General features: G+C 41.6%; 1 protein-coding gene across 2 annotated transcripts in view; it reads right to left on the reverse strand.

Moving 5' to 3' along the window:
- si:dkeyp-14d3.1 (transmembrane protein 132C) overlaps positions 1-23116 on the reverse strand; it is a 247448-nt gene that overhangs the window by 12591 nt on the left and 211741 nt on the right. For both annotated transcript variants that reach the window (XM_058390126.1, XM_058390127.1), the window contains 2 exons: positions 18954-19097; positions 6705-6913 (listed from right to left, as the gene is read on the reverse strand). In XM_058390126.1, the coding sequence (XP_058246109.1) occupies positions 6705-6913; positions 18954-19097 (353 nt within the window). The remainder of the gene's footprint in view (positions 1-6704; positions 6914-18953; positions 19098-23116) is intronic.

Genomic DNA, 23116 nt, shown 5'->3' on the forward strand with positions numbered 1-23116 from the left:
CACTCGTCCTCCCGCTCCCTCACTCTCGTACCCCGTGCTCGTCTGGGCTTCACGGGCGTATTAACGCTTGCCGTGTCACATCGTGTCAGATCCTGCTTTTCTCTGTGGAACCACCGTGGCATTTAGACGACTGTTTACATTCCGGGGAGGTGAAGGTCAGGAGCCTGAATCAGGGGTTTGGGAATTTTAGCATCTCCATGATATATAACACACACACACACACAGCTCACTGATTAAATGTGTGAACTTGTTATTGATCTGATCGTGTGATGTCACTGTATGACCACAGCATCAGGTTTAAGAACAAAAAAACTCTGTCTGGAGTTGATATGTTCTACACTCTCACACACACTCTCACTCAGGACTGAACTGTATATTAACTCTCTGTCTCTCACACACACACACACACACACTCTCACTCAGGACTGAACTGTATATTAACTCTCTGTCTCTCACACACACACACACACACACTCTCACTCAGGACTGAACTGTATATTAACTCTCTGTCTCTCACACACAGATACACACACTCTCTCTTGACTGTGTGGACACAAACACACACACACATAATTTATACTGTTCATTACTTACTGCACTACCTCTACCTGTCATCCGCTGCTATAGTCATATTTATGTTTATTCTATTTGCACTACCTCAACCGCTGCTGTGTATTTTTGCACAATATTTTTGCACAATACTTTTTTTTCTACATCATTTCACTTTATCTATTTTATTTCACTTACATTCCAGTACACGTTCTTTTATTTCCTTTCAGCGCTAAGTGTCCTGTGTTCTTTTGTGTTGTCTTTATTGTATTTATTGTCTTTTTTGCACTGTCTTGTCTATGCTCTGTTTGCATCTAGCTGCACACTGTGCACTTTACGTGGCTAAGACAAACTTCTGTCCTAGCTCTGTGGTGTTGTTTGTTGTTTTGTATTGTACTAGTAGTTGTATGTTTATGTAGCACCAGGTCCTGGAGAAACGTTGTTTCATTTCACTATGTACTGCGCCAGCTATATGTGGTTGAAATGACAATAAAAGCTTCTTGAATCTTGAATCTTGAATCTTGATATGTTGAGCCAGCAGGCTAGTTACACGTTAGCATAGTGTACACACACTGATCAGGTCCAGTGCCAGATGAAGTGAATAAGACTGAGTATCTCCTCATCATGGCACCTGTTAGTGGGTGGGATATATTAGGCAGCAGGTCAACATTTTGTCCTCAAAGTTGATGTTAGAAGCAGGAAAAATGGACAAGCGTAAGGATTTGAGCTTTGAGTTTGACGAAGGGCCAAATTGTGATGGCTAGACCACTGGATCAGAGCATCTCCAAAACTCAGCTCTTGTGGGGTGTTCGGGTTGCAGTGGTGAACCGGTGATAGGGTCATGGACGGTCGAGGCTCACTGATGGACCTGGGGAGCGATGGCTGGCCTGTGTGATCCGATCCAACAGACAAGCTACTGTTGCTCAAATTGCTGAAGAAGAAGTTAATGCTGGTTCTGATAGACAGGTGTACACAGTGCAGGACGGGTCAGGGCTGTTTTGGCAGCAAAAGGGGGACCAACACAATATTAGGCAGGTGGTCATAATGTTATGCATGGTCAGTGTACAGTACCTACAGATGCTCGGCTAAACCCGTTCTCATTGATGGAAGTGTAGATGGTTTTGTTTATTATTTTAACATTTAAATACTGAAATCTCCACTAAATCAACATTTTAGCTTCACTTCTGTGTTTTATCTCATAAATATCATCACTAGCATCTCTTCTTTCGACTGCTGTTTATTCATCTGACATTACAGCTTTTTTTTATCTTTCATTTGTTCCTGTTTCATTTCAGCAAATCATCCAGCTAAAAAATGACCAGCAGCCTGCTGGCTAAAGCCTTCACGCTCTCACCAGTGTGTGGATTATCTAATAGATAATAGATTTACAAATTGGAAAAGATTTGGAAAAGTGTTTACTGCACTTCAGATCTTCATATCTTCAGCTTTTTTCTGGCTCTTGGTTCATGTCCCGGTGGAATCCAGCAATCAATGTTTTTGTAGATATCTTTTCTCAGATGTTTTTTTTTTAATGTGTATACAAATGAAAATGAAGTTGCTGATATAAATAACAATAAGAATAAAACGACAAGCCACAAGGAAACATTCGATTCTTCCATCAGAGTTAAGATTCATTAATTACAGGTCATGTGATTCATTTGGCATTTCCGTCGCAGACCGAACGCTGGAGCGATATTTTCTTCTTCTAGTTTGTGTGAAAGAGACGGGCGAGATCCAATCAGCGTCTCTTCACGGCCGCGATGCCTCTCGGTGTTTGTTAATGCATGTGTCCTTGGAAATGTTCCTGATTGTCATTTTCAAGCTAATGTGAAGCCACTTCACTCTCTGCTTCATTAAAACACTGAAATCTATCCCTGCGTCTGTAGCAGCACTTCAGCGCTCCGGGCGAGTGCAGCTGTTACACAACATTTCTAACAAGTGCTGATGAATTCCACAACCACCATGACAAACAGGAAATAAAGATAGAAAGAGGAGAAGAGGAAGAGGAGGAGGAGGAAGAGGAGGAATGGCTCTGTGTTTCTGATGGAGCCTCAGATCAGTGTGTGTGTGTGCACTTTGTATTCGAGTGTGTATATCACCATAAATAATTAACACTCCACCTGTCCTCTGTATGGAGAAGCCTATCATGTATGGAAGGAGTCTCCACTGTCAGAGGGAAAGCTAAAAGGTTCAAATAAGATAAGATAAGATAAGATAAGATAAGATAAGATAAGATAAGATAAGATAAGATAAGATAAGATAAGACAAGATAAGACAAGATAAAGTAAAATAAGATAAAATAAAATAAAATAAAATAAAAGAAGAAAAGATAAGATAGAAATTTATTACTCCCATTTTAATTAATTCTTTTGCCAGAGACTGCTTCAGATTACATGAAAAATAAATATAAGGGAAATATAAATGAAAATAAATAAAATAATATATATATATATATATATATATATATATATATATATATATATATATATATATATATATATATATATAAATGTATTCAAAAGTACAAAATGTATTCGAAAATATAATATTTATATATATATATATATATATATATATATATATATATATATATATATATATATAAGTGACATCTAAATGAAAAATAAAATATAAATTAAATATAAATGAAAAAAATATAAATAAAATATGAATTCATGAGTTCAGTTCATGCTTTTTATTTATTTATTTATTTATTTAATAATAATAATAATAATAATGTGTTGTCAAACTGAAAAATGAGAAAAAACACTTCAGGCTGCTGTTATGTGTTGATATTCAGCTGAATAAATAATTTCCATTTAGTGTTTTTTTGTCATTTCTCTTCATGAGATTTGTATTTCATATGACAGATTTTTGTGTTTTTGTTTTATTTAACAGAAAAAAACCCTCCTCTGGCTCGGTTACTAATCTGAACCCTGATCTGAAATCCGAACACAAAAAGAATGGTAAAAGACAATGTGATTTATTATTGCCGTGTTTTGCTGAAAGGTTGTGTAAGCCTCCTGATTTCTGTCGGTTTGCTACGAGCGCATGTGTGGAAAAAACTCCGGCAGAAATGAGACATGAACCCTGCTGCGTGTCGGGCCACTCGAGCGGCTGAGCCATGTTTTATTCTCCTTCCTCTTCATCTCGAATTTATTCGGCCTGCTGAGTTTCTGTACTCAGACTGCGGGGCTGCGCCTCTGCAATCCTGCTACAGCATTATTTATCTCTCTCTATTTCTCTACATCTCACACAGACACACACACTCTCACACACACACACACACACACACAAGGCCAAGAGGGAAATAACTACAAGTTTCTAGGCAAACAAGTTTCTAGGCTGTTTGAATCAGATCTTCTAGAAAAAATAATCAGATCTCCTCAGTTCCACTTTACTTAGAGTTCATGTGTAGGTGTTTGTGTAAGTGATGACATGTCAGGAGAATGTCACACAAATCTGATAAGTGAGAGAAAAACTATTCACGACATGCTCTTCAAACATCTAGTTGTTTGGTAAACCTGGCTGTGTGACATGACGCTGAGATCCAGCAGCTAGTTAAGAAAATCCTGGGATAAAATCTTTCTCTGCATGAAGAAATCTAATAATCCTGTGAAATATAGATTGGTTTAGTGGTTAAGGTGGATGGACTGTTGATCGTAAGGTTGAATCCCAGGTCCACCAAGCTGCCACAGATGGGCCTCTGAGCAAGGTCCTTAACTTTAAGGACGTTGGCTAAATGATAGAAATGTAATTTCATACAAGAGCTTTTCTCAAGTTACAAGCATGGAGCTCGTCACTGAGATCAGCGCTCTGGGAGTTTACATCTACAAACAACGCCACACTGAGGACAATGTGTCTGAAAGAAAAACGCAGATTTCGGGAAATTAATGGAAGCTACACCGATCAGGTATAACACTGTGAGCACTGAGAGGTGACATGAATAAGACTGATGATCTCCTCATCATGGCACCTGTTAGTGGGTGGGATATATTAGGCAGCAAGTCAACATTTTGTCCTCAAAGTTGATGTTAGAAGCAGGAAGAATGGACAAGTGTAAGGATTTGAGCGAGTTTGAAGAAGGGCCAAATTGTGATAGCGACTAGACCACTGGATCAGAGCATCTCCAAAACTGCAGCTCTTGTGGGGTGTTCCCGGTCTGCAGTGGTCAGTATCTATCAAAAGTATCCTTTAAGTCCTGTGCATTGTGAGGTGGGGCCCATGGAGAATCTTGGTGACAGATACCACAGCACACCTACAGGGATCTAGTGGAGTCCATGCCTCAAGGGGTCAGGGCTGTTTTGGCAGCAAAAATGGGGACCAACACAATTTTAGGCAGGTGGTCATAAGGTTATGCCCGATCGGTGTACTAATGAAGAATCATTGGTTGTGACTCTCTGTGTAGAACATTGCTTCATTGAGGTACATTAAATGACAGTCTACCATTCCAATTATCCTTCCTTCAACTACAAACACTGGTCCAGCATGACAGTGCTCCTGTGTACAAAGCAAAGCAGCTCCATGAAGACATGGTGTGGAGGTGAAGGTTGGAGAAAGTGGAAGAACTCGAGTGTCCTGCACAGAGCCCTTACTCTGATTCTGACTCAACCCCACTGGGATGAGAACTGGAACTGGAGTCTCCTCAACATCCTAACATCAGAGTCTGATCTCACTAATCCCTACATCCACAATCCAATCTGTTGTGTATAGTGAATAGTCCAATCTTAGCAAAGCACTCTTGCAGCCTTTCATTCCAACTTAGCAAGAGTCAAAACAGACAACTTCTATAATCAGCTGATCTCAGTGGACTACCAACTGTGGCTCCTACTTGGCTGGGATGAAAGTCTGCACCTGCACAAGAACTTTATGGACCTTTAAGATTGGACTTTCTGGATAAGATCAGACCTGGTGTATGTCGCTGTAAGATAATGCTGTTGTTCTTTCAGCTGCTTCCTGTTCAGAGTGACTGCAGTGGATCATTTGGTCCGTATGTTTTGATTTGGCACAGGTTTTACACCAGATGCCCTTCCTGATGCAACCCTCCCATTTTATCCGGACTTGGGACCGGCACTAACAGAGAGTTAACCCCTCAGTGGCTGGGTTAGTTCCCTGCCAAGGAATCGAACCTGGGCCACGGCAATGAGAGCGCAGGAACCTGCTGCTGGACCACTGGGAGTGCTGTAAGATATTGCTAAAATGACCTTTATGGGCCTTTAAGATTGGACTTTCTGGATAAGATCAGACCTGGTGTACGTCGCTGTAAGATAATGCTGTTGCTCTTTCAGCTGCTTCCTGTTTGGAGTCACCGCAGTGGATCATTTGGTCCGTATGTTTTGATTTGGCATGGGTTTTACACCAGATGCCCTTCCTGATGCAACCCTCCCATTCTCTCCGGATTTGAGACCGACACTAAGAGAGAGTTAACCCCTCAGTGGCTCGGTTAGTTCCCTGCCCAGGAATCGAACCTGGGCCACGGCAATGAGAGCGCAGGAACCTGCTGCTGGACCACCGGGAGCACTGTAAGATATTGCTAAAATTCCCTTTACAGACCTTCATGATTGGACTTTGTGCATAAGATTGTACCTGGTGTATGTCACTGTAAGGTAATGCTGTTGTTCTTTCGGCTTCTCCCTGCTCGGAGCCTATATTATCTGGGCTCGGGGGCGGTGGTAGGTCAAGTAGTTAAGGGTCTGGGTCATTGACCAGAAGAAGCCAAGCTGCTACCATTGGACACTTGAGCAAGGCCCTTAACCCAACCTGCTCTACATCATGGCTGACCCTAACCCCCAAGGATGGGAAATGTGAAGAAAGAATGTCAGTGTGCAGTAAGGTATATGTGACAAATATAGATAACTTAACTAAACTGCCCCTGGACCACCGGGAGCACTGTAAGAGAAAAATCTAAAATGATAAAAAGCTGAAAATCCTTTGTGGAGATGGAAGAACTTAAATCTACGACTCTTGAACGGATTGAGAGGGGAACTTGCTCAGAATATATTTCTGCTCATATACATATATATATATATCTCACCACTGACCACTGCTTTACCTGCGAACTGCTGATTCTCAATGACCACGACCTGTTTGGTCTGGTTACACCATCCTACATTAATTTGTTTCTCTCGCCGTTCTCAGGGCATGTCAGCGCTCACCTTGGTGTGTTGGCCGTTGCGGGGATCCTCCAGCCTTTGATGGGGCTCAGCTCCGTGTCCGACACCTCGATGTGCAGCGGCAGGCGAGGGATCCACACGTTCATCTCCAGCTGAGCCGTAGCGAAGCTGTAGGTGAAGTTCACCAGCATCCTCACTCGACCCTTCATTTCCTTACCGTTGACGTAGACGTAGTCACACCTGTCTGACACCTGGGGCACACACAGAGGGTTCCGTACATCAGAAACGTCTTTCCTCTGCTTAGGCTACATGATATTTATCACAGCGATAAAGCGATGCTAAGATAAAAAGAGAGTGATAAAAAGCGAGAGAGAGAGAGAGAGAGAGAGAGAGAGAGAAAAGGGCAGTGGAAGCAATGGGCAGTGAAATTGCAAAAGGATAAACTGCATCATCTCTGTGTTCTTTACTTTAAGAGTTAGGAGTTGGATTTCTGTTCTGAACGCTAACGTCAGCTAATGCTAGAATTTAACATTCACACGTCTGAGCTGGTTGTTTGTCTTCTGTTTTTATTTTCCTGTTTATTTATGTATTTCTTTGCACCATGCTTCTGGTTGCTGAACATTATGTCTGAGACCTCACACAGACCGAACCGAACCGAACCGGACCAGACCAGACTGGACCGAACCCACAGACTGTATCTGGTGAACAGAGATTATTCAGGTGAAGCTGCAGGAGACGGTTCGGTTTAAACCGGGTTTTATTTGGACCAGCAGACGTCGTCCCACACACTTCCTCTGGAGGTCAGAAGCTCTGCACTTTCCTCTGAACATCACAGCTTTAGAAGCTCGTGAGTGAGGAGTAATGAGTGTGTGTGTGTGTGTGTGTGTGTGTTTTATCTGTGTGGAAGCCAGACCTCCTCTGTTTAAATGTTTTTTTTTCTCATGCTGAATCTCATTTATGTGTGTGTGTGTGTGTTTCTGTGTGGAGGCCAAACCTCTGTGTGTGTGTGTGTTTCTGTGTGGAGGCCAGACCTCTGTGTATGTGTATGTGTGATTCTGTGTGTGTGTGTGTGTGTGTGTGTGTGTTTCTGTGTGGAGGCCAGACCTCTGTGTGTGTGTGTGTGTGTGTGTGTTTCTGTGTGGAGGCCAGACCTCTGTGTATGTGTATGTGTGATTCTGTGTGTGTGTGTGTGTGTGTGTGTTTCTGTGTGGAGGCCAGACCTCTGTGTATGTGTGTGTGTGATTCTGTGTGTGTGTGTGTGTGTGTGTTTCTGTGTGGAGGCCAGACCTCTGTGTGTGTGTGTGTGTGTGTTTCTGTTTGGACTCCAGTCCTCTGTATATGTGTGTGTGTGATTCTCTTTGTGTGTGTGTGTGTATGTGTGTCTGTGTGTGTGTGTGTGTGTGTTAGTGTGTGTGTTTGTGTGTGTTTGTTTCTGTGTGGAGGCCAGACCTCCTCTGTTGAAACATTTTTTTTCCACACCGATTCTCCTTTTTATGTGTGTATGTGTGTGTGTGTGTGTGTGTGTGTGTGTGTGTGCGCCTGTGTGCGTCTGTCTGTCTGTGTAAGTGGCTTTAAATCACAGCATTTATCCCACTTTGATCTCTCTACTCTGGGATCACACGTGATCAAATCACACACACACACACACACACACACACACACACACATTCTCTCTCTCACGCGCACATCAAGGTGCTTTGAAGTACCTAAAGTATAGCCCTCGGCTGATTTGAATGCTAACACACACATAAACACACACAGTTACACACATACACACACACACACACATCACTCAAGATCTATAAATTCTTTCATCTAGTCGTATCTGAGAACTCATTCTGACAGATGGGGGGTTTAAACCCGGTGATTAGCCAGAGTCTGTGGTCAAGGACATCCATCAGAAACACACCACACACACACACCTCACACACCACACACCTCACACACCACACACACACACCTCACACACCACACACACACACCTCACACACCACACACCTCACACACCACACACACACCAAACACACACACCACACACACACCTCACACACCACACACACACGCCACACACACACACACACACACACACACCTCACACACCACACACCTCACACACCACACACACACCTCACACACCAAACACACACACCACACACACACCTCACACACCACACACACACACACACACACACACACACACACACCTCACACACCACACAGCTCACACACACACCTCACACACCACACACACACCACACACCTCATACACACCTCACTCACCACACATACAAACACCTCACACACCTCACACACATCTCACACACCACACACACACCAAACACACACACCACACACACACCTCACACACCACACACACACGCCACACACACACACACACACACACACACCTCACACACCACACAGCTCACACACACACCTCACACACCACACACACACCACACACCTCATACACACCTCACTCACCACACATACAAACACCTCACACACCACACACCTCACACACACCTCACACACCACACACACACCAAACACACACACCACACACACACCTCACACACCACACACACACGCCACACACACACACACACACACACCTCACACACCACACAGCTCACACACACACCTCACACACCACACACACACCACACACCTCATACACACCTCACTCACCACACATACAAACACCTCACACACCACACACCTCACACACATCTCACACACCACACACACAAACACCTCACACACCACACCACACACCTCACACCTCATGTCTTTGATACATAGAAATGATTTAAGTAATAATTGTATTAAATCATGACTTTATCACACTGCTCCTAATAAATGCCTGTGAGAAGGTGTGTGTGTGTGTGTGTGTGTGAGATGCTGTAATCCAGCTCTTTGAACCTCAGCGTGTGATTTAATGTGAGGTCATGATGGTCAATACTCATGTTAAACTCTAACCACTGCAGGCGGAGCTATCTGTATATGGGCGGGGACAGGGGCAGGCTCAATGGGTTTCTCAACCCCATATATTTGACATTTAGAGACAAATGCAACCCTTGACAAATGTTTGAGGAAGAAAAAAAAGATCAGAGACAGGTTTGTGTGTGTGTGTGTGTGTGCGTGTGTGTGTGTTGGGGGGGGTCGGGGGGATATCCTGCACTGCAGCTACTTTCGGATTTCATCACTCTGTGCTTTTCGGATCCTTTACAGTCGCGTACAAACTGCAACTGCGTTAAGCACAGGGGCAGTGAAGTAGCTCTGCGTTAGGCCTGAACTGGAAAACCGTTGTTTTTCGTCCCGTTGTTATGGTAACACCGTGATTTTGACCCTGGCTGTAATATTTATTAGGCTTACTAGCTTCCAGCAAACTTCTGTCCCTGCCGCTGACACTAATTACCTGATTGCTGTAGGAGCATAAAGAGAAATGGAGCGAGTGATTATATCATATTAAACCAGGGTGTAATAGTGGAGTATCCTCTGTGTGTGTGTGTGTGTGTGTGTGTTTAACTGCACTATAAAAGCTCAGAGTCAGAGAGCAGACTGCAGCACGAGTATAAAGACATCATGTTGTATTTATAGCCTGCGAGAGAGTCTCAGTGCGTTAGAGCTGTTAGACCTGAGAGATTGTGTGTGTGTGTGTGTGTGTGTTTCCCTCCATCTGACTGATGGAGATGTCTGTCAGGGTCCTCGACTCTTCTTTCCTCTCCTCCCTGCCTGCTGTAAACGAGGCTTTTCATCGCCTGCTAAGCAGATATCGAATATGAAATCTTGTTCCAATCACTAACACACACATACACACACGCACACACACACACACTTACACAGACACGAGAATCTCATTATTAATCAGTGACATTAGGAGATGTAATCTGCGTGTCCAGAACAGCACATGTCCACATTAAGGTGGTAAATGAAGCGGCTGTCAGTGTCAGACTGAATTAATCAAGCGCCTATCCGAGGATGGAGCGAGAACACCACTGGAGACACGACCATTAACACCAGGCGTACGGGACGATGTGTTAGAAAATCGAGGCAGAAAATGAATGGGGTAAAAGAGTGTTTGTAATAAGGAAAGGGAATTTCTTAATTTTTTTTTTATTAAATACTGTGTTTTGTTCAGTTTGGTTTGTTGATTCCTGAAGATCAGATCATTTTTCCTTTACTTGTATCATATGTGGGTTTGATATTGTGCTAATGTACATGTACAATACTAACATAAGACATCATGTGATGCTGTGTGATGTAATTCTAATAAATAGAAAACAAACAACAGTCCCTCCAGGATTTTGGGTTTTTTTTGGTGAGTATTTATTTATTTATTTATTTCTAATGAGTGACATTTCAAGCATTTGATTTTCCATTTAAGCTCCAGCTTTTTTGCTGAGTATTTATTTATTTAATTATTTATTTATTTATTTATAATTAGTGAAATTTCAGGCATTTGATTTTTCTTTTAAGCTCCAGCTTTTTTGGTGAGTAATTATTTTTTGTGAGTATTTATTTATTTATTTATTTATTTATTTATTTATTTATTTATTTATTTATTTATTGTTAATTAGTGAAATTTTGGTGAGTATTTATTTTTTGTGATTATTTATTTATTTATTTTTAATTAGTGAAATTTCAGGCATTTGATTTTTCTTTTAAGCTCCAGCTTTTTTGTGAGTATTTATTTATTTATTTATTTATTTATTAATTAGTGATTTTTCAGGCATTTGATTTTTGACTACTGAAGACGTGTAATTAACTTGACGCACTTTTTGCTTTTGCTAAGTGTGTGTTGTGATGATGTCACACCATGCGTCTCAAACCAAATTTACAGAAAAGCTGCAGTTTGCTAGATTTTGTGATTTCACTGATCAAAAAAGCATGAAATCCCGGAGAGATTGGAAAGAAACGACAGCGATTTGATAAAATCAGACTGCAATCTGTGAGAATTTCAGTGGGAAGCATCACGACATCTGCTGAAAATACAAGTGATAAAATACTGTAAATATAAACCCCAGCATTAGAGGTGATCACTAGCAGCTGAAGCACTGATCACATCATGAAGAGCAGCCTAGCAGTGGAAGAGTGTGTGAACACACACCACTGAACATCTCTAATGTTCTATAACCTGCATGACGGTGGGCGTGTCCGTGTCCTGCGTGTCAGAGCTTCAGTTGATCCTCACCACTGATGCAAACTTGTTAACATCACAGCTTCTCGTTACAGAGAACTGATCACATGATACAGTTTTAGATCAATCCAAGTGCAGTGTAAACAGAATTAATTAGCCGATCTCAGCATTCTGTTCGGCTTCTCCGCTCTTCTTTAAAGTCGTCTCAGACGAGAAGCAGGTCTGATGCAGTGGCTGCTTTTAAAAATCCCATTTAACAAATACATAATTAAACGTCCTCATAAAATATCCCCAGTGTATAAACCTCTGAGTTTAAGAGATGCTTGTAATCGCTAATGTTCTTTCATAGGCTAGAGAACACACACACACACACACACACACACACACTATTATTTTTGGGCCTTGTTTTCAAAAATGTAAATTATTTTTTATTTTATTTTATTATTATTTATTTGTTTGTTTGTTTGTTTTGGCTGTTGTGGATGAGTGAAGTGTCATTTTTTTCAAACTGTCATAAAATATCAGTAATATAATTGTAATAAAAGAGTTGCAAATTTTAACATTTCAACATGTAAATCTACTGTAAAGTTTATTTTACAAATTGTCTATACATTTTAAAACTTAGTTTAAGTTTAATAAAAGTGTAAAGTTTTACAGCTAAATCAAAGTGTGATGAATGGTTTGAAGTCAGTGTACATTTTTGTAAACTTGTAAAAAGTCATTTTTGTAAAAAAGTGTAAATTTGAAAATTTACAGTTATTGTAATCTTTAGTGTAAATGTTGTTAAGGTTTAAAGGTTGTGTAAATTGAATGCAAGTTTATTTTTTTATTTTTTTATTTAGTGTTAAGTTGTAAGCCTTCTGTAATGTTTAGTTGTAAGGTGTGTAAAGTTGATACTAAAATAAGTGTAAATTTATTAAAAGTAAACTTTGAAGTTTTTGGAAGGAAGTTTTCTAGTTCTAGTTTTCTAGTTCTAGTTTACAATTAGTGTAAACTAGAGTAAAATTTTATAAGTAAAGTTATTGTGACATTTTAAAGTGTAAAGGTAGTGTAAATTTAATAACTTGAAGCAAGTTGATGTGAATGCACATTTTTTTAAACTTAGTTTTTTAAACATTTTTAGAAGTCACTGTAAAGTTTTTAACTTAGTGTACATGTTTAGTTTGAGGTTAGTGTAAAGTTTTTAACTTAGTGTACATGTTTCATGTTTAAAAGTCAGTGTAAAGTTTTAACCCTAGTGTAAATGTTTAGTTTGAGGTTAGTGTAAAGTTTTAACCCTAGTGTAAATGTTTAGTTTGAGGTTAGTGTAAAGTTTTAACCCTAGTGTAAATGTTTAGTTTGAGGTTAGTGTATGTGGTGAGTTCAGTGTATACTCTGAAGTTTGTAGTAAGTTTGTGTGAAAGTGAAGAAGAGGACATTAAGAAGTCACCACAGCAGCACAGGTGGTGGTGTTAGTGCGTTTGTGTTAAATGTACGACCCCGGTGTTTTTCTCCGAGACCTTGGACGTCGTGTCTCTGCGTTCCCCGCCCGGGTTTACTCCATCTTTCTGTCATAAACATGGAGCAGTGTATTAGCTGCAGTTATTACAGCAGGAATAAATCACAGTGCAGAGCAGCGGGACTCTAATCTGCTTCTGCTCAGGCTGATGTGGACTTCATTTCTACCTGACTGACTCCAAATCGTGCTTTAAATCAACTGCATGACTGATTCCTGCGCACAAAAACACACACACACACAAACACACACACACAAACACACATGTATACACACACACACACACACAAATTCATTCTCTTGCTCTCTTTCACGTGTAATTTGTAATCAGACTGTCTGGCTGCTGTGGCCCGAAAATCAGACACTACACACACACACACACACACACACACCTAATCAGTAGGGTGTTATAATGGCAGTCTGGATAGACAAACCATTCTGCTTTAAAGAAAAAAATTGGATCGATTTAAAGAGCTGTTAGAGAAAACCTGAGTAGAATTTGCCTGAAATTAAGCAGCTCACCTGCTCTGATCTTTTCTGTCTGAGAAAACAGCAAAGAGAAGCAACTAATTATTAAGTAAAACTCACGCTGTACTTTTAATCTTCTTTTTCTTAACAATGTTACTGGCTTTCCTTTGCTAGCTGAAGTTTTTTTCACTTTTCACTGACCGACTCACTGCACGATCCACCAGGAGACATCGCTGATCATAATCACACGATTTCACGTGTTTATTTTCTTTGTCACGTTAAATGATAAACACCAGAATAACACAACTAGAATGGCATTAAAACGTTCATCTAGTACCTCTCTTAGCCAAAATGACCGCAATAAGAAAGGTTGTGTTATTATTTCCCCGGTCCATGTGCGCGTCAGGACGGAAAGGAAGCTGAAATAATAACAGTGATAAAAGTGTAACAACGAAACGTCCAGACAAAAGCCAACAAAGACGCCGAAATATCAAAGGCAACCGAGAACAGAAGAATAAAAAAGAAAGAGAGAGCAGTGTCTATTTGGGATGTTTGGATGGAGGATGTAATGAGCGCCGACTGGTGATGAGAGATGATGTTTGGGAATATTGACTGAAAAAAAAAAAAAAAAAACGCCATTACGCTTCACATCAAACCCGAGACGGAGCGGCGGAACGCTGCGGGAATCTCAGCAGGGGGAGGTTTTAGTAATAGAACAACGAGCTGTAATCAAAGCCAGCTATCAACCTCGGTGTGAAGTTCAGCGAGGATGAAAACTATTCAGCTTGTTCCTTTGTTGTTGTGTGTGTGTGTATGTGTCTGTGTGTGTGTGTGCTATTAAAGCCATTTTCTTAAAATCTCGTTTAAGTGTGTCATTAGCCGCAGAGTGCATTGCGGTCGTTTCTGCAGCTCTAGAGTTCAATAGAGGATGGAAGTTTCCTGAGGAAAGAGCCTGAGCTTGAGGTGTCTCTATACATCATGTTGTGTCGGTGACCTTAATAAGACTCTAGCCATCAGCCATGTTGTTGCCTGTGTGTCTTATGTATGACTCACTGCTGTAAGAGACAGATCCATCGATCTTCTCCGTGTTTAAGTGTGAGGTGACTCTTACACCAGGGTTTCTGCTGCACAGGTCAGGGTTTAAGTGTCACTGAACATTACAGAAAGTGGTTTTAGATAGATAGTTAGAGGTACTGCTTTGACGTGGAAAAAGAGGCTCCAGATAACAGCTCCTGACCTAAATACTCCTGTAAACAATAAACAGCAGCTCCTGGCCCCAGTGCCCACAGTCACCAATCAAACCCCCCAGTCCAACTATAACCAATCAGAGCTCAGTTCCCTGTAGACCAAACATCACTGTGATCAATAGGACTGAAGTTTCTGTCCCAATGCCTCCATAACCAATCAAACCATTACTCCCATTAACAACTCATTTGTAACCAATGAACCATAAGTCCCCCAATGCAACTGTCACGCCACACGTCCCACCCATAATGCCAATGTAAGTAACAACACCATAAGTCCCACCCCTAATGCCACTGTCACCAGTCAAGCCACAAGTCCCACCCTCATGCCACTGTAAGTAACAACACCATTAGTAGCACCCCAATGCCACTGTCTCCTGTTGAATAATTAGTCCTACCCCAATGCCACTGCAACCAATCAAACCATTAGTCCCACCTCCAATGCCACTGTCTCCTGTCAAACTATAAGTCCCACCCCTTTTCACTGTAACTAATAACACCATAAGTTCTACCCCCTAAGCCACTGTAACCAATTAGAGCTTAGTTCTCACAAAAAACACCACTGTAACCAATAAGACTGCATTTCCTGTTCCAAATCCAATAAAAAAACAACAACATCCCACCAACAGAGTCACAGAAAACACAGTTTCTGTCTGGTCACCAGTCTAACCACATATCCCATCCCCAGTGACAACATAACCAATCAAACCACATGTCCCACCCCGAGTGACACTGTATCCAATCAGAGCTTAGATCCTGCTGCTAATACCCTATAACAAATTGAATCACATGTCCCACCCAATGACAACGTAACCGATCAAACCCCATGTCCCACCCCCAATGTAGCTATTTGAATCATATCCCACCCTCAATTACAATGTAACCAATTAAACCATATGCCCCAGCCCCATTTGACACTGTAGCCAATCAAACCACATGTACTACCCTCAGTGACACCCAATCAGAGCTTAGATCCTGCCCCTAATACCCCTGTAACTGATCAAAATGTATGTCCCATCGGCAGTGGCACTGTAACCCATCAGACCATAGTGTCCCACCCTCATCTGACACCGTAACCAATCAAACCACATATCCTACCCTCAGTGACACCCAATCGATCCTGCCTCTAATACCCCTGTAACCAATCAAGCTGTATGTCCCATCACTAATACCACTGTAACCAATCAGGCTATAGTGTCCCACCCTCAAAGCTTCAGTAACCAATCAAAGCTGATTTCCATCCACTTACCACTGTAACCAATGGGATCACAGTTCCCACCCCAAAAGCCAGTGTACCCAATCAGAGCCCAGTACCTGTCCCATCGTACCACCACTGTATCGCCCGATGCTGCAGTAAACTCTCTTTTGATGACAATTTAAACAAACAAACAAACCGTAAGTGTGTAATTAGAATTGAAAGCAAGAGTTATTCTGGAAAGCACACACACTGTGTTTTAGTCAGATATATCCTGCGCAATCATTCCTGTATAAACTGTAATTTGGTGTTAATTAATTGTTTGTGCTTGTGAGAGTGAAATGTCTTGCAGCAGTAATGTGTCGGAGGTGGTGGATGAGGTCATGGCTGCACTCCATACAAACAGATTCAGGTGTTTTTATCTCCGCTCAGGTACATGTTTGGGATCGGTGTCAGAGTGCAGAGATGTTTTCATTTACCGCGCTTTATCTAATTATCCCGCCATATTCATCTGGATGAACAGAGGGCAATGAAATGACACAGAATTTATTTCCCAAAACTGACTGAATTCTGGGCAGCATGGTGGCTTAGTGGTTAGCGCTGTTGCCTCACAGCAAGAAGGTCCTGGGTTTGAATCCTGGGTTCGAACAGGCGGCCAGGTGTGGAGTTTGCATGTTCTCCCCGTGCCTGCGTGGGTTTACTCTGGGTACTCCGGTTTCCTCCCACAGTCCAAAAACATGTACATTAGGTTGATTCATTCTAAATTGCCCATCGGTGGTTGTCTGTCTATATGTGTGACCCTGTGATGGACTGGTGACCTGTCCAGGGTGTACCCCTGCCTTTCACCCATTGTGCACTGGGATAGGCTCCAGCAGACCCCCATGACCCTAATTAGGAATAAAGCGGGAATAGAAAATGGGCTTGAATTCTGCCTTGTTTTCGGGACGAGGTTCAGAGTTTCCGGCTCCATGGCGTCGGGGGAAACCCGAGAGCGGAATCAGATCTGATGGACGACAGAAACGTCTTTCTCTTTACCTCGCGAAATGTCAATTACACCCTTCCACTAAATCAAGTAAGCGGTGAAGCCTGATGAGGTGGGATTTAATGCCCTCCGTCACGGCTAATTACGGTCACGGTCATTTTTTAGATTTATTAGCGATTAATTTTTTTATTTTACAGTGTCATGTATTATAAAGTGATTTAGATGGATTTATACCAGAGTAGTTAGTGTAGTGGAGCTTTATAGTCAGTGTCCTGTCCTCTGCTGTGTGTGTGTGTGTGTGTGCGTGTGACAGTAAAAGTAGCTCCAGAACTTTCATGACCTCCAGCTGTAAGTTACAGATATTAATAATAAATATTGTTAAGTTTACACTTCATTTTGTAGTGTAGACTCACACACAGACACACACACACACACTCTCCACTATTCTTCACATCATCCACCCCGACTGCATCCCAGCTTCTTTATCCTTCATTAGATGTCCAAGATTGATCCACTTTCCTTCCACTTTCCTTATATGGTCACTACTTCCTGTTTTCGTGTGCAGTTGTTCTGTTGTTTCCTAGTTACCGGCTCCTCCATTATTCCATCCTCCTTTGTATTTTTTTAACGAGTTGTGCTTTTTTCTGTGAGTCTCAAATAAACTCTAACAAATTCTCCTCCACCAGGACGACTTCCTTCAGCTCCGACTCTCACGTCTCCTCAGCTGACCAGTGGCCAGATTCCGGGGGGTTGGTGCGGGGGGGGGGTTGGTATTTATTAGCTGGAGGTGGTGTGTTGGATTAAACATCCTCAAGTCACACTTAGACCTGAAATATTCGTCTTGCCCAGATTTCAACTGAAAGAAATGGCCATGCTCTGTGGAAGTGGAGTGCACAGGTGCATTATGGGTAATACCACAGAGAACATGGTACAGGGAATAGAGATTTATTTCATTTAAATTCTTTCTTTCTTTTTTTCTTTTTTTCTTTCTTTCAATCTTTCTTTCTTTCTTTCTTTCTTTCTTTCTTTCTTTCTTTCTTAGTGCACTGGTGCATTATGGGTAATAACACAGAGTCCAGGGAATAGAGCTGGTTCTCTTTCGCATACATGAGCTCACAGACACCTATGATTGACTAGTGTCTCTGTGATTGCCCCTCCCACTGAGACAGCGTGTACAGTACGGCTGTGACATCATCAGGATTGGAACTTCCTGATTCTGTGCAGCAGCAGTGTGTAATAAACGTTCACGTTCATGACTCTCTGACTCTCTAAAACCATCACGCTTCTTTTTGAGGAACTGCTTCTGCTGGAGAGCTGCTGAAGTTCTGCACAAAACTTTGGTTCATTTTCATGTTCAAATAAAACAGACTGGATCATTTCCTCCTGTGAGCTGAAGAAGTCTGGATGAACATGAACATGAACATTTAGCTGAATTTGCTTCTATAATTGGCTAAACAGAATGAATTTTTTTACTTCACTGGGTTTCAACTGACATTTTTTTGGTGTAAAGCACTCGGCTGGGTTTTTTTGCATTTCTATTGAAGTTACACACCGAGGGGTCTGTATTTATAACCGCCTCTTACTCTGAATTACTTCTGGAAAGAGAAACTTCTTTCTCTAAAGATCTAGACGCACGCTTTCAGGTGGATTGATGAAAATAGCTAACGAACAAAAAGTGAAGGAATGAAGAACATCGTGAGGAAGATCCACCACTCGGACAGGAGAAAAAAGCCCTGCCCCTTGTGTGTGTGTGTTTTCACTGACCTTGACCACGTCCTCGTCTGTGGATCTGCACTGCACCGCGTCTGAAACGTCTGTTATGGTTCCGTCCACTGCCACGGTCACCACCTTCACCGGCACGGCCACCGTCCTGCCGTTCAACACGGCCGTGTTCAGGATCTCGGTGTCCTGCAGAGAGAACGTCGAGGAGAACGGGTCATTCACAGCTCAACCTCCTGATCCACAGAGTGATGATTAACGTTAACTCAGACACGTCAGAGCTGAAGAGTCGAGTACGCGGGGTCACGTGAGTGTGGAGCGCGGAGCAGAGAGAAATACACTCTTTAACCTCAGGACAGTGAACACCACAGAAATAACCAGCAGAGTGTGGAGATCTGATTTCTATTAATATTTATTAATGTATTTATTTATGTGTTTATTTATTTGTTTGTTTGTTCATTTATTTATTTTTATTTTTCTTTCTTTCTTTCTTTCTTTCTTTCTTTCTTTCTTATTTATTTGTTTGTTTATTAATTTATTTTTAATTTTTTCTTTCTTTATTTCTTCCTTTCTTTCTTATTTATTTTTTTTGTTTATTTATTTATTCATTTATTTTTAATTCTTTCTTTCTTTCTTTCTTTCTTTCTTTCTTTCTTATTTATTTGTTTATTCATTTATTTATTTTTCATTTTTTCTTTCTTTCTTTTGTATTTGTGTTTTCATTCACTTAGTTATTTTTTTTCTTTATTTTTTTATTATTTATTCATTTCTTTTTAATTCTTTCTTTCTTTCTTTCTTTCTTTCTTTCTTTCTTTTTTATTTATCTGTTTATTCATGTATTTCTTTTTCTTTCTTTCTTTCTTTCTTTCTTTCTTTCTTTCTTTCTTTCTTTCTTTTTCTTTCTTCCTTTCTCCCTTCTTACCAATCCTGCCACAATTCTTCTTCAGCTCAGCTCCTACATCAGGACATGAAGGTCATGAGAGCATTTGGTTTTTCTTTTCCTCTGAGTGAAATAAATATATCTGATATAAAGCTCAAAAACAACAACAACAAGAGAACTCATCAGTGAACATGAAGGTGATGCTCTTACACTGTCCCTTTACTCATCCTCACTGACCGCCTGGTGAGGATCACACAGATAAAATAATATTTTTTGAGCTGAATTAAACAAAAAAACAAAAGAAAACAAAAAAAAAGAACAGGATCTTTATGTGAGCCGGAGTGATTGTGCCGAGGATGAGGACGAGGAAGAGTCCGAGGTGGAATCCACACCATGCTGAGATTCTACATGCACCACTGTTTCCAGAAGGAACTCTGGTTAGAAATCTTGTTTAGGCCACGCCCACTTCCAGGCAATCAGAGCTCTAAACAGACACAGAGCAGTGTATCGGAATAAAGTCCTTCTGGTGGTAATGAGAGAGAAAGTCGGTCACTAAAAGAGGAGTGTGTGTGCGGTAGTGACCCGGGCAGTGCACTTGATCAGTAGGAAGCCGCAGGCGAGAGGAGTTCATTAGAAGAGGAACAGAGCCAGTCTTTAACCTTTAAACCGGAGAGGCAGTGAAGCTCACACGCTGGGATAATTGAGGCCATTACAGCAGTGAGAGGCTGGTCCAGTCTCACCGTCCTGTCACTGACACACACCGGGACACGTGGGTAATGTAGTCCATCTCCCTAATTAGCGGCTCCTTTTCACTTAAGCTAAATCCCTGATCTTGTGCCGTCCATCAGGGTCGTGCGGGTCAGAGCCATCACACCCTTCAACTCTCTTTCTTTCTCTTTCTCCTTTTCCCCTCTGCCTTTCTGCTCTTATTGCTTTTTCTGAAAGGCGAGATGACAAGCTAATCTCCACCGAAAGGCTAATGACAGACTCATCTCCCGGCGCAGGAGGTTTTCACTCGCTCTCCTCTCTCATTTCCATTCGGCTCTTCCGCTCCGTTCCCTCCTCCTCCGCCGAAAAGGAAGGAGAAAAGAGAGAGAGAGAGAGAGAGAGAGAGGAGAACAGAGAGGGCTTGACATCTCCTCACGGCTTCTTTTTTCCTCATTTAATCCCATCCGTCTCTTAAAGGTCGTCTCGGCACGACTTTCCGTAATGGCGTTAAAACATCTATCCTTTTTTTAATTCTGGGATTAGAATGACACAATCCTGTAAAAATTTTTTCCGACTGTGTGACGCCTTTCTGCTTTCTGTCACCAACTAAGCTCTGACGCCTTTATTAAAACCTCTTTAAGACTTTAAGACTGAGACTCGAGTGTGTGTGTGTGTATATGTGTGTGTGTGTGTGTCTGTGTGTATATGTGTGTGTGTGTCTGTGTGTGTGTGTGTCTGTGTGTATATGTGTGTGTGTGTGTGTGTGTCTGTGTGTGTGTGTGTGTGTCTGTGTGTATATGTGTGTGTGTCTGTGTGTGTGTGTGTCTGTGTGTGTGTCTGTGTGTATATGTGTGTGTGTGTGTCTGTGTGTGTGTGTGTGTGTGTGTATATGTGTGTGTGTGTGTGTGTCTGTGTGTATATGTGTGTGTGTGTGTGTGTGTGTGTGTGTGTGTGTGTGTGTGTCTGTGTGTATATGTGTGTGTGTGTGTTGTGCACTTATCAAATACGTTTCCACAAATGAAAGGAAATTTTTAAGTCAAACACAAAAGGAAGCAACAAGATGAAAAAAAAACTTCAAGGACTTCATTAGCTTCTAAAATCAGATGGGTTTCAGACGGAGGAACGCCGAGGGTTTGGGTTCCTGCACATGCTGACAAGGTTCTGGAAGGTTCTGGAAGGTTCTGGATACTTCCTGAAGAGTTCTCTCTAAATCCTCTGTGTTTTCTACTCAGATGGACAAACGGAAGCACAGGATTGTGTAGTTAAGAGGTTCTGTCACATAAAGATAAACAAGGAAGCAGGGAAGGAAGGAAGGAAGGAAGGAAGGAAGGACATAAAGAGGGAAGGAAGGAAGGAAGGAAGGAAGGAAGGAAGGAAGGAAGGAAGGAAGGAAGAACTTAAAGAGTGAAAAAAATGAAGGAAGGAAGGAAGGAAGGAAGGAAGGAAGAACATGAAAAGTGAAAAAAATGAAGGAAGGAAGGAAGAACATGAAAAGTGAAAAAAAATGAAGGAAGGAAGGAAGGAAGGAAGGAAGGAAGGAAGGAAGGAAGAACATAAAGAGGGAAAAAATGAAGGAAGGAAGGAAGGAAGGAAGGAAGGAAGGAAGGAAGAACATGAAAAGTGAAAAAAATGAAGGAAAGAAAAGGAAGGAAAGAAGGAAAAACAAAAAGGGAAATAAATGAGGGAAGGAAGGAAGGAAGAACATAAAGAGGGGAAAAAATGAAGGAAAAGGAAGGAAGGAAGGAAGGAAGGAAGGAAGGAAGGATCAGGGAAGTGTGATGGAGATTAAACTCTATAACCATGTGATTATCATCTACATCCAACTCATCACTCACACTTATCACTTCCACTGTATCCCAACACATCCACCTCTCTCTCTCTCTCTCTCTCTCTCTCTCTTTCTCAGCAATCTGACAACAATTCCATTTTATATATATTAAATTACACACCAGACGATTTCCTCCATCTCTAGTTAAGATTAATGTTTATCAGTTTATAATTCCACTTAATATCAGTGATGAACCTAACCTCCTCTGACACCGGAGACTCCTTCCACACATGTTCACATGTCTTACAGCTGTTTTCTCATCCATCTGTTGTTACTACGGAAACGGAAACAAGAGCATCGGTGTAATCCAGAGATCTGCAGCTACTGTTATTCTGGAACATTTATGAGCAGATCAGCAGATCCTGACCAGGTGATGTGGTCAGTAATAATGAAGGTTCTGGTCTGAGTGTGTGAGCAGGAAGGGAGAAGGTCTGCAGAGAGGTGTGAGGAAGAAGAGGAACCATGAAGAATGCTTGATATTTCTCTTAGAGTTTAAATCCGTCCATCAGACCTCCACCTCCTCCTCCTGCTTCGCCAACTCATCATCATCTGAACATCATACGTGTGTGTGTGTGTGTGTGTGTGTCAGAGGGGTTAACAGTCTCTCAGTAGGCTAAAAGGGAGCAGCAGAACATTAGTGAAGTGCTGGTGAGATGGTAATAAGCCACAGCCGGACATCACATCTAATGATGAGGCCTGTGGTCTGTCTGTCTTTCTCTCTATCTGTCTCACACACACACACACACACACTCACGTCTAGATGATGATGAGGAGAAGGTCTGATGGAGGGAT

This window comes from Hemibagrus wyckioides, linkage group LG05, assembly GCF_019097595.1.
Source record: "Hemibagrus wyckioides isolate EC202008001 linkage group LG05, SWU_Hwy_1.0, whole genome shotgun sequence".
NCBI lineage: Eukaryota > Metazoa > Chordata > Actinopteri > Siluriformes > Bagridae > Hemibagrus > Hemibagrus wyckioides.